The 12,431-nt window shown below is 46.0% G+C and overlaps 1 protein-coding gene across 4 annotated transcripts in view; it reads right to left on the reverse strand.

Moving 5' to 3' along the window:
- fut8b (fucosyltransferase 8b (alpha (1,6) fucosyltransferase)) overlaps positions 1-12,431 on the reverse strand; it is an 81,152-nt gene that overhangs the window by 27,656 nt on the left and 41,065 nt on the right. For all 4 annotated transcript variants that reach the window (XM_071467511.1, XM_071467512.1, XM_071467515.1 and 1 more), the window contains 2 exons: positions 8,356-8,969; positions 601-719 (listed from right to left, as the gene is read on the reverse strand). In XM_071467511.1, the coding sequence (XP_071323612.1) occupies positions 601-719; positions 8,356-8,558 (322 nt within the window). In that variant the 5' untranslated portion in view covers positions 8,559-8,969. The remainder of the gene's footprint in view (positions 1-600; positions 720-8,355; positions 8,970-12,431) is intronic.

Raw genomic sequence — 12,431 nt, forward strand, 5'->3', positions numbered from 1 at the left:
AGATCGAGGGAAGGGAAGGACAGCCTCAAGCAGGAGGAGAAGGAGGTGGTGGTGAAGAGGAAATTTTTTTTTTTAAACTTTCCTATCTTGCACACTCTCTTCTTTCCTTGCTCCCTCCCTTGGTGGAAAAAGAGCTGGAGGGTATTTTTAGCTTTTTCTTCCCCTGCGGCAAGATGGAAAGACTGACCCTGTGCTGCCCTCCACGCTCACATGTCCTTCTTTATTTTCTCTCTGTCTGTGTCTTTTCTCTCCTCTCCCTCTCTCTCCCTTTCTGCCATCGGGGCATTGACTCTGTTTCCACTTCATTCACACATTTCCCCACTCACTCAACAGCTTTCCTGCCCCTCTGACCACTGCTTCGAGTGGCAGACACACACATAACCCTGCCCACCTGACGGCACGCCTCTGTCATCGTCGCTGCTGAGCTACAGCAGGTTTAACGCTGGACTGGACTGAGATTCCCGCTGCAGGCGAAAGCTCACAAGAGAGCTGCTGACTGGTTTTCATACCAAATATAGTCAACCCCCGCACCTTGAAAAAATGTCCAAGCTCTGTGCCAAATCCTTCCCCACAACCTTTCTAGGTGGCTGTCCTGCTTACCATCTCCAGTGAGCTTCTGGAAGCTGTGGATCTTCTGTTTGGCTCTGGTTAGCTGGTCCTCCAGGGAGCGCAGTCTCCCTGCGGCCAGGGACCCGGCTTCTGCCTGACCCTCCGGTATCCTGAGGGACAGAGACACAAGGAGAGGTTGTCATGGGTGAGCATGGGAGTGTGTCTACATTGACTGAAGCAAGAGAGCGCAAAAAATATTATTCTTTGCAGAAATATTCAGCTAAAATTGTAAAACTTTATCCCCGTAAAAGAAAAGGAAAAAGAATGTGATAAAATCATACTCAGTGAAAGTGCTGCAAGAAATAATTATTTTGTTTCTAAACAAAGCTTCTGAGTTTTTAATTACTCAATTAAGTAAAAACAATGACAACGAATCATGTCCATCATAACTTTATAAAACCCAAGCTGACATCTTCAAGTTGCTTATTTTGCCTGAATCACAAAACCACGCAAACATAAAGTTTCCAATTATATAACCAGAAAATCCTAAAATGTGACCAGCTGTTTGCCATTCTGACACACTACTTTGCTCAAAACCAATAAACACTGGTTTAAATCGCTGTAACCAACTGGTCCAGATCCCTTGTAAACAAAACTGTTATTACACATGATCTATCCAATGCAACACAAACTAGACAAGAGGACAATTGTCAGACTTCAGCAATCCCACAATTTTGGCTTTATTTAGTTTGATGTAGCAAAGCTTTGGATGAACTAGCTCAAAACAGGCACCATTCAAAACAGACCGTACAATACAGACTTCAATATCAACCTTTCCAACAACTGATTGGATACACACCACCTGCTTGGCTGGAATTAGTCTTTGCTTGTGATTTGCAATCTGGTACAAAAAAACAAAAAAACAAAAAAAACAACATGGTGGCTGTTAGTGTGCAAACACTGAAATTCCTCTTGCACCATCACCTGAAATTGGTCTCTGGATAAATCTGTTGAGAAATACTGTGGGCCACACATCTGTAGATCTTTGCTCCATTTTATATGGACATCACCTAGTTCTGTAGTTGTTAACAAGGTGCAGGAGTTTGGAGAAGAAGTGTTTATCATCTAAACATTCACTGACTAGTCCGGTATGTATCTGACTCGGGTGGTGTGATTTTCATTTGAACGTTTCTAGACTTAAAAGTAGCAGTGAAGACGGAGCTGTGAAGTCTGGCAACTTTTACTCCTCACCACTGAAAATTCTATTTCATTTGCTGAGACACCACAGTGCAGCTTCCCAGAGCCCTGTCCTGGTTTATTTATTTTGAGCTCCAGATCAAAATACTGCATCATTTTCCATGTCTGTTAAGTCCAGCCTATCTACATCTGTGAGACACACCCGAGGTCTACATCCTTTTACAACATCCACTGAATAGTAGACGCACTGAATATCACTGAAACACCATTCTTTTGTGACTTTGATTGAAAAAGAATGTACAAAAATAGAAATTACACACGCACACACACACACACACACACACACACACACACTACAGCTACATGAAACTGTTCAAGTGCAGCAAATAGATTAAGTGTAATTTGTTACTCTACTCTGACTATTTATCAGTAGCTGCACTGGAAGTCCCCTCTGATTATTGCACGTAATGTGCGCTGCATTAGTGCAGCTGTGACCACCGTGACCTCTTCCTCTTTCTCAGATGTGTGAAGAGCGACTGAAAAGACAAAACATACAGATCACGGACGACCGTTGCACTCCTCGTCACTGCGCTGCAGAACAACTCCACTTCAGGGTTTCTGCAGCTTTTTGAGGCCATTTCTTGATTAAATGTGAACATGCGTGACAGAAGCATTGTAGTCACTTGGCTTTGTAAATTTACAGCTTAATTGTGCATTACAGCTGAAATGATTTTCAGTCCATTGAATCTAGTAATATAAACTAATCTGTTAAAATTGAATGTTTTCTTTTTTTGTCAATTATGGCTCCATGAAAAATAGAAAGAAAGATATAATTAGAATTTTCACACCTCTGTGTTGAACTATGAACTATGAATAACAACTGCATGCATGTAATGAAGACACAAATGAGCAATCTGACATGACCGGAACTGAGTTCAAATCAGCCAAGGAGAAAAAAGCGCTGCTACTGACATTAAACCATATCACTTCTTCTACATAAAACTATTAAAAATGGAATATGTTTGAATGCACAGGGGCATTGGTTGAGTGCTGCAAAGGCCATGTTAATGAGTCATCAAGGCATGCAAACTCAATTTGCTCCCTGAGTGAAGAACATCAGTCGCTGGCAGGCATAAAGATGAGACTTTTAAAGTTGCAACAGCCCTTCTTGCTGCACAGCTCCCCCCCTTCAATGTTCAAGCCCCGGCCCCTGAGAAGCCCTGGCCTCTCACTTCACTGAGCACTAACTGAGCATTGTGCTTCAAAGCCATGGAAATAACTGAGGAGGAAAGGGAGGATATTTTAACTCCTATGTTATGTAACTGTGTGATGGACAAGGATAAACCTTTCCATCACGGATATTTATACGCATGTCTTTTTCTTTTCTTTGTGAAATCCGTGGTGTTCCCATTTCAGCTGCCTGACACAGATCTTTTGAAATAAGACCCAGGTGCATTTCCTCTGCTTGTATCAAATCTACTTTCTATTCTCACAGCTAAGTCTGTTCAAACAATATTCAGCAAGATCTCCCAAAAGCCACACCCTAACCTGCTTGTTACACCATTGCACAGGAAGTGGGACTATATCCTCAGTGACATCATTTCCCAGGGGTTTTAAGTGCTGCTAAAACTGTATTGTAAGGCAACACGATATCTCCTTGAACAGGGAAGAAGAAATAGGCCAGAGCAGCACAGGCTAATGAGAAGAGACGTGGTACAGAGGTTAGCTAACATGCTCCAAAGAGACATAAACTGCTGAGACACAGTGCTGGTGCAGGAAAAACACAAGCATCCCCAGCCAAGATATGCAGATATAAAATATATCCAAATGCTCAGTGGTAACAAAAACCCACAGACACACACACACACAGGAAGGAGGAAAACACCATACACAAATACACAACTGATCCCTGACAGTATCTCTAGAGGACCTGAAGCGGAGACTAGACAAGGCAGCTGGATTCAACAGCGTCTTAATCAAACGATACAGGAGAGGTAACAGATGAGAAAAACTCTGACTCCGGGGGAGGCGGGGCGGGAAGGTGGGGAGAGATACTGCGAAGTGAAAGACAAGCTATGAAAGCAAGGGGTGATGAGCCCCACTGGCGCTAAGCACTGAGCCGGAAAGCAGGTGAGGTTCAGCATGCAACCCAGTTTCCTCTGAAATGCTGCCCCAGCTGTCGCTCGGCTGGCTCCCGCCCCTGCACCCGGTAACCATGGAGTTCACAGGGTGATCAGAGCTGGGCGGAGCAGATTGAACGGCGGGGGCCTAGGTGGCACTGCGGCGCATACATATTTCCGTGGTAAGATTTAATGTACTCTGGTTGACTTCAAAAGAAAACCTGCGCTGGGCCGGGAAACCATACATATGGATGCAGATGTAAAGTGTTCTGTTCTGGGAGGTGTAGATGAAAGGAGACTACATTGACGCAATTTGCCTTTATATTAAGACGGAGCTTTGATTTACTGTTCCTATACTCTGCATGTGCGTGGATCACTGCGCTGTGATCCATCAAACACTTGACTGGCATGCTCCATGCCTTTCCTGGGAACTCACCTCGTGCTTCACCAAACCACTTGACTCCAATAAGTCAAGCTAATAAACCACAGGCATGTGGCAGTGGGAAAAGGCAAGTTAACAATATTAATGAGTGGAAAAAGGACCATGAAAACCTCAGAACTGGTTCGAAAGACCTGTGAAGAATGCTGAGTTTGAACAAATAACAATAGGAACAATGAAGTCCTTGTATTTATTGTGTATTATCCTGTGTGTACATGTCTGTTGTCTTTGTGTAAATGTGTCTGCACGATGTTTAATCAGTTAATCTCCTCATCTCTGTGTCTCCTTCCTGTGCTGTATCCATGTCCACTGACTACGGTGTAATTCCAAGTAAACTGATTCTAAATGGCGCATTCTTTGCACTGCATGCTTCGACGCCTCAGTACATCCAGAGCGAGCCAGCTCCGCTCTGAGCCCTACTTGACAGAGATGTCCTGACCACAGACAGCTCCAACAATGGGGCTGGTGTGTGTGTGGCAGTGGACCTTCGCTCACCGGGCCTGGGCGACGGCCAGGTCGATGGGAGTTCAGGTCTGGAAGCGGTGGCAGCATCTGTTCGGTGGGGCCGCACTGGGCTAAAACCATTACAGGATAAATGAGTCCTCTCACTCTTACCTTCAGTGGCCTCACCACATGTCGATTTTTACATCTTACATTTACATTTTATAAGCAACTCGAAAGATAGGGACCTAAATAAGGTAGACATGCAAAAAGCACCATGTGTAGATACGATTTTACAAGCTACTACGGCTGGATGCAAACTACACAAAACACACAAGGAGAGTAACTGAGGTCTAATGGTCAATGGCCTGCACCATTAAAAGACTATTCCACTGAAGCATGGAAAAAAATTTGCATCTATCCTGCCCTCCTCTCTTTCTGTCCTAGAGCTGAGTCATATGGTACTGTACATGCAAATAGTACTTTGCATCAGTTTTCACTTGCAGGCCACTCCAGCTGGGAATTTACAGCCGTGGAAACAGTGGTAACTCACTGATTGAAGAACAGTGTGCTGCACTGGCACCGGTATTGTACAAGGCCAAACATTCCCATCATGCTGAACTGGGCTGGAACAACATATAAAACAGATTAGTGCGATGGCTGTGGCCTCTGCGACTCTTCTCATCCCCTCAACCCTCATTTTCCATTTCCTCCTTGCTGCTCTTTACTTAGTGCAGTCCTCATGCCATCCATCACGCTCCCCTCCTCTTCGCATCCTCTGCGTCGTTGCCCTCCCTCCATCCCTCTGTTGGCACGGCTGAGGGAAGGGCGGTGTGTGTGTGTGTGTGTGTGTGTGTGTGTGTGTGAGGGGGGGGGATCGATCAGGTCCTCATCGCTCAGCCCAGCTGTCACTCTCACCCCTCGCTCCCTCCGATGTCACACCATCAGGCTGGCGCGTGTCACTGTCTCCGCGGCAGTCGTGGCTTCGTGCCCGAGGTGACTGACAGCTGCAGAGAGGGCGGAGCCAGACAGACCGAGGCAACTCGACCTCGTGCTCACCTCTCATTAATGCTGCTGGGTGATTGGTAGGTTGGCACGCTGTCTGTCACTCAAAACACTCGCGAGCGGCCTGAATAACCGAATCACCAGAGTGAGGCTGCAGGCCAGCCGGGCGATAACTAATTTGAGTCTAAGTCATTGATTGATGGATTCATTAATTTCACATGACAATTCCATTTGACAAATTGTGGCCAAGTCAGCAAAAACAGGTAAAACATGATCAGCAGTATCTGCAGAATCCAATGAGCAGGTGGAATAACGAAATATCTTCATCTTGTCAGTGATGCTACAGAAATTTGCAATATGTGATCAAGTAAATCAATATCCTGTCAAACTGCATCAGCATGACAATCCCTCTCTATCGTAACGCGAACGAGACAATGTAAACAAGGTCTCTTCAGATATATAATGAATGCAGAACAATGCCTTACACATTCATCTTGTGCTGCTCCGGTGCAATGACACTAACCAAGTTAAATCCTACTATGAACTATAAATCAGTGTCGATGCAGTGGGATTCTACTGCGCAACAAGTCGACACAAAGGTGTAATAGTGTCAGTTTTATAGGTTTAAATCTCTCATCATCAAATGAATGCACCAATGCAGAGGTTAGGTGCTTAAGATACTGCTTTCATTATCTCATGTCAGTGGGGTGTTTGCAAAAAGACCTTGTAAAACTTTCAGAGATTCGTGTTCTCAGTCTGAAATCTGCACAAAGTGTGCGTTGAGCTAGTCGATCAGTGAGCTAGTGAGTTGTTACACAGTCAGTCGGTCTGTGACAACCTGCAGGCTGGAGGCTGGCCAGGCGCCATGCCTCTGTCAGCAGTTTGGTAGCGAGGCAGAGGAAGAGGAGGGAGCCGAGGAAGGAGCGAAATGAGGAACAGGAGGAGGCGATGAACAGAGAAGAGAGGGGGGCTGGGGCAGCAATGATGGGCAGCTCGCTAACAGCTTTTTTTTTTGCATCTATTTGGGCTCCAGTGTAAGGATATGAGACAGTACAGGATGAGGCGGGGGCGGAGTTCTCTCCTGGGCCTGTATCGGACCAACACACATGCGTACATGCACAAAGGCACAGAACTGAACAGAGGACGCACCAACCCCTGTCTGTGTCGATAGCTCATCGAGCTTAACCTCAGCGAGCCGGCCGCCTGCTTTTGGCTTGCTGTGCCAGATACTTAGCTGAAGCTTAGAGGGACTTGAGAAGACACAGTAGCACTGCCCCGGTAAACAACTGTGGAGGCCTCGGTCCCAGATCAACAACAGAACTCAATAACAAGCAACAAGCGTGCAGTGTGTCGGGGACCCATCTGGACACTGGTCGACTGAAAGCTGCACTTGTTTTTTTATGCTGTGAATTCCACCTTTGTTTTTGAGCCAATTTTGAATAATTACAAAAGCAAGGGATTTAATCAGGGACCAGCTGTCTGAAGCAACGCTGTGTGTGTGTGCGCGCGCGCGTTTTCATGTTTGTGTGAGCCGACGAGGGCCCTGCATCAAAGTGAATCGGGATATCACAGGAGGAGCAGCAATGGCAACATCTGAAGCCTGAGTTCCCGGTTAATATGGCGCACACCAGGGCACACTGCCGCAGTCCCCGCACATGCACCCATGTACAGGCCCAGTGCTTATGTGGAAAGAGAAACGCTGTCGGCGTGCGGAGATAAGAGCACGACCATCTGTCTCTCTGTTACACATAGCTCGAACGTGTGAAAGATGCTGTGTGGTTAATGGGCTCGTACAATGTGCTATTGTCTGCCAAAATAACAACAAAATCTGGTGAAGTGTGTGACAGTGCATCCATCCTCCAACACTACTGATCAGCTTTTGATGAACCTTCGCAGCAACATTTGTTTAAATGTATGTCACACAGAGGATACTGAGTTAATCGCATGCTGATTACATTTTCACAAAAACTAAAAGAAACAATCATCTCACTGCTACAATCGTGTATATGTAAATTGATTCTGATAGGACTACCGGGGAGCCAGAGGCTGTACTTAATTGCTGGACTTAGCAGAAACTTAAGGTAATGATGCATTGCATCACGGCCTTTTCAAAAACAAAGGTATACTGACCAGGCAAGCGAAAGGGGTGAATTATATTTGTTTGTTCAACTGTGTTTTGTGCAGTGAGGAGAAAATCTTTGATGTAGAATTGACTGGTGCGAGGAGGACCTGCAGATACAGAACTGAAAAAGCTATTCTTCTTGCATTCACCACTCTGCTGGATTTGTGTAAGAAAGAGAGCAACAGTACAGTTTGTTCACTACATTAGCTGACTTTCACTTTTATTAAGTGCGTAAACCATCATGTCTTTAATTAATCATCATATTTTTGTTTGTTTTACTGGCTCCCTACAGTGCAGCTCAGACCGAAAGGCAATGATCAGAAACCTGGGTAAGGTGTTTAGATGCTGTGTCATACCCACATTAGGATATGATTTTAACTAGTGTGCACGTACCCACACTTGTTTTAAGAAGTGTGGGAGCTGTGCTGGGGTTGTCCCACAGCAGCACAGCTCAGTTTTAAAAACATGCATCTTGCTGTTACCTGAGCGATTCGGCCATGCGCCGCAGGTCTTCATTCTGCTGCTTGAGCCGCTCTAGCTTGGCCAGGATCTTGGAGAGCTCCCGGCTGGACCGCTCCGGGTGCTCGCTGTCTCTCACCAAGTGACCACCGATGTAGAAGAGGAGCGTGCCCCAGGCCAGCAGCACCAGGGTAATCCAACGCCATGAACCCGCCCAGGGCCGCATGGTTCAACCACGCCCACCCGTAAATGCCTCTTGGTGTGCCTGTACACCCACCGACCCGCCGGCCTGCCTGCCGGATGTGCGCACACACTCTGTGCCCCGTCACCACAAGTGCCACAGCGCCAACCTTGGCATCGGCATCTCTGCAGGGATGGTAGATGGTAAACGACAGGTGAGGGTGGTGCGTGCGTCTGTGGCTCGGGAGTGTTTAAGAAAAGGCAGCGGGTGTTCCTCCGGAGATCGACTAGCCTTTCCCGTGTGTGCTAAAGCATGGCTAGCACGCTCCGAAGTCTGTGTTCTGGTGGCTCGATTGGCGTCTTCTCCCCTCCACCCTGCTCCGTGTTGACCAGTCTGTCCCACACCGGCTTGCTGTTTCTCTCCAGTCCTGAAGGATTCTTTTATTGCAGCTGCATCCTGTTGAAAAAAGAAACAAATGGGAGTTAGTTGAGTTTATTGCACCATGTTTTGTCTTGCAAATACTTTATGTGCTTGTTGGTCAAACAGAAGCAAATTAAAACCATTCAAGGGCTGGGACAGCAGGACAAGCCTGACAAATATTACAAAGCATGAGACATGTCTATTATGGGGGTCACACGGAGGCAGAGAGCTGAGAGCAGAGCAGACGGACAGACAGATGCAGCCAAGATGCTGCTGACTGGTCCCGACATAACCCTGTCTCAGCAGCCTACAGGATTGATCAGCATGACACTGCAATTTGCATTTACATAGTGATGTGCAGTCCCCGGGCTATGCTGCATTGCTGTCGAGGCAGGACAGGGATGTTCCACTTTCCACGACCTGCCTGCTTGCACATTACAAACACACACAAACACACACACAAACACACACACAAACACACACACACACACACACACACACACACTTAAGTCTCTCAGAAGCTCCCGCACACACACTTACAGAGGGCACCACACAAACAAGAATACATCTTTTATTTCCTCTGGAACGTCCCACACCGCAACTCCCAACACTTTCTCTCTCACTCTTAGTTAACGCCTCGACAGTTAATGGATTTGTTTGGAGACGACTAAATCCCCAAAACTTCTCCCAGAGCATTTTCCTCCTCCTTCCCGAGTGCTCGCTGCCGTCCCCGTAGCCTCGGTGGCAGAATGCAACATTGTCAAGGTGAGGCGGTGAAACTCGATGGAGCAGAGAGGAGGAAAAATCCCTGGATCATCACTTCCCTTCAAGCCAAAGCGGAGGGGGAGATAGAGATGGACGCATGCCGGGGTTTACGATGCAACCTTCTCTGTCAACTCCCCCAACAAAGCCCTGCCACGCAACTGAGACTAGTAGTGTGATGAGATGAAGACTGGCAGATGTGTGTGTGTGTGTGTGTGTGTGTGTGTGTGCTATCATCTCCGATTGTGTACCCCAGCACACTGGAATTATGCCAAGCATATGTGAGTGACGGTGGTGGGGTGGGGTTTGATTGACATGTCGCGGCGTCTCTGGCGTTTCTGCCTGTGAGCGACAGAGAAAAGCGTTCCCGCCGGAGTTCGCCTGGCAGCACAGAAGTAGGTTAACAGTAGCTCATCATGTTCGCCATGGCAGACTGGTTGATATGTAGGACATAAAAGGTGCCACTCTGTAACGCCGTAGACGGTTCACGCTTCACTGGGTGCAGACTGCCCAGGAACTCGGCGGCTGGGATCCCCGAATGAAACAATGAGGCGCAAACTATCCTCCTTCATTTCTTATTGAATGATGTGGGATTAGTGAAATCTGTGCAGGCGCTCCTTCCCTGCCAGTGCTCCTGTTGCGACTAACCCAGGTTGACACAAGAGTTGCTCCTCTTTATGCATGCAGCACAAGGATGTGCTGAGCTGTGTTTTATTATGGAAAATAAGAGCTGCGAGAGGGTAGCACTTCACCAGCTAATGCACGACTGGGACTTTACTAAAAGGCAGACTGCAACAACTCTTGTCACTGTGTTTGAGGAGCCATAATGAGGTTTGTGTTCAGCCGACTAAAACTGATAAATATAAAATTGTTGGATGAGGCGAGCAGCTGCTGCCAAATAGGATATGGGAATTTTTTTGAGATAACACTTGTGGCTAGTTGTGCTTATACTTGAAAGTCAACCCATACTAAAATATATTACTAGTATATTCATAGAACTTTGCGGAAATTAACATGGATGAGGAAGTCAATGGTCTACCAGGGATATCAGTGAAGGTAATAGAGGTAAAGGGTAAAACTTGCTTTAAAACAGTTAAAGGGGCAGCCCACCAGTTTTACTGATAAAGGTCTGTTTATTTCTCAGTGGTAGTAACAGCTGTATAGTGTCCTCTGTGGCTCTGAAGGGATTGGTCCAAAGTCTGAGCAAATAAACCTCATGATATTGTCAGGTTTATCTAAACATAGGCAAGAGATTGTGAATATTTAACAGAAAGCCTGTCATATAAGCTATAAAATATTCTGTTATGGGAACCATAGCATCCAGCTTGACTCAAAGTCAGGTTGTCTCACCCTCTGCTGCTTTGATTTTGACTATTTAAATTTGTCTTTTGCAAGTGCTCCAACTTTCATGGATGTGACATTTAAATAGCACCGAAATACAATGTTAGCATTGTATCATGCGCGAGGGCAAAAGAAAAAAGATCAGCATAATCAGATGTAAGAGAGCAAGCACACTGACAAACACCTCCGTCACTATAAAAGCCATAAATGTGGCTTCTGATTGTTGGAAAAGAAGGTGGAGTCTGCTGATCTCACACATGAGGCGAATGTGTTACACAGTCTAGCACCATAAATAGAAAAAGCAAACTCACCCTAATGTTTGAGTCTGGGTTGTGGAACAGTGTGAGCTGATCTGGCCACATTACTTGGAGCACACAGTGGGCAGAGGTGAGGCAACACAACCTGGGACCAGCCACTTGCAATTGAACAATCGTTATTAAAGAGACGTACTCCACCTGAGAACGTACAAACCCTGAGGGATTATTGGTTAATTCTGTTTGAAAATGAAAGTCATCTTTACGAACTGCACACAATGACGGTTATGAAATCCAGTCAATGGCTTCAGAAAAAGAGTGAAGAAGGTTTTTACTGTTCATTTTCAACGTTCCTTTCAGCTTAGCCTTGGCTTGCGGTGAAGTGGCAAAGAAGCATAGAAACACACTCACAGTTCCTCATTCAATAGCTTTAGATTACCATGTTTTGTAACTGAAAGAATGGAGGCATCTATTGAGTCCTGTGTCAGCTGAATGTAGTGTGATTAAAGAGAAAATGATTCTCTACTACAATTTATCCCACTGATGAAGATCTGACAGTGTAATATTCCGGCAGAGATATAGCCCAGTGTGAGCCCAGCGCTGAAGATTTCTGCATTTCCTCAAACCTCTCACATCTGCCCTCGAGTTGCCACGAACAGGGGGCTACATAAATAATGGAAATGATAATAATGTCAGTTAAATAAAAAAATAAAAGTTCCCCACTGAGGCACAATCATTTCTAAGTTGGACTGTGTGACAGATATGCTGACAGTGGGGTTTTAGAGACGTTAGTCATATAGAGGCTTTTTTTTTTTTTTTTTTTTTAATTCCGATTTCTTCCAACAAGCCCCTCCTCCGTTATAGAAAGTGGAAACATGATGGCGTGGACAAAATTAACTGCTAACTTTTGAACGTGCAGTCCTGCTCCTTTGTCAGTGGAGGCAACACGAGGGCCTATGCTGTTCATTATGGAACATACACACTCGCTTCCTGAATCTTCCTCTCAACCTTGAGTTTCAAACATCATCATTCATCGTCATTGCCCTTCACCTTGCTGTCATGGCAACCGAGCGGGCTCGGCCAGTGAAGGCTGGAGTGGGGTGTGTGTGGAACCACGGGGCCGGACTGTCACCACTGTCAC

The sequence above is a fragment of the Trachinotus anak genome, unplaced genomic scaffold, assembly GCF_046630095.1.
Source record: "Trachinotus anak isolate AG129_WGS33_773 ecotype Australia unplaced genomic scaffold, CSIRO_AGI_Tana_v1 ptg000031l, whole genome shotgun sequence".
Classification (NCBI taxonomy): domain Eukaryota; kingdom Metazoa; phylum Chordata; class Actinopteri; order Carangiformes; family Carangidae; genus Trachinotus; species Trachinotus anak.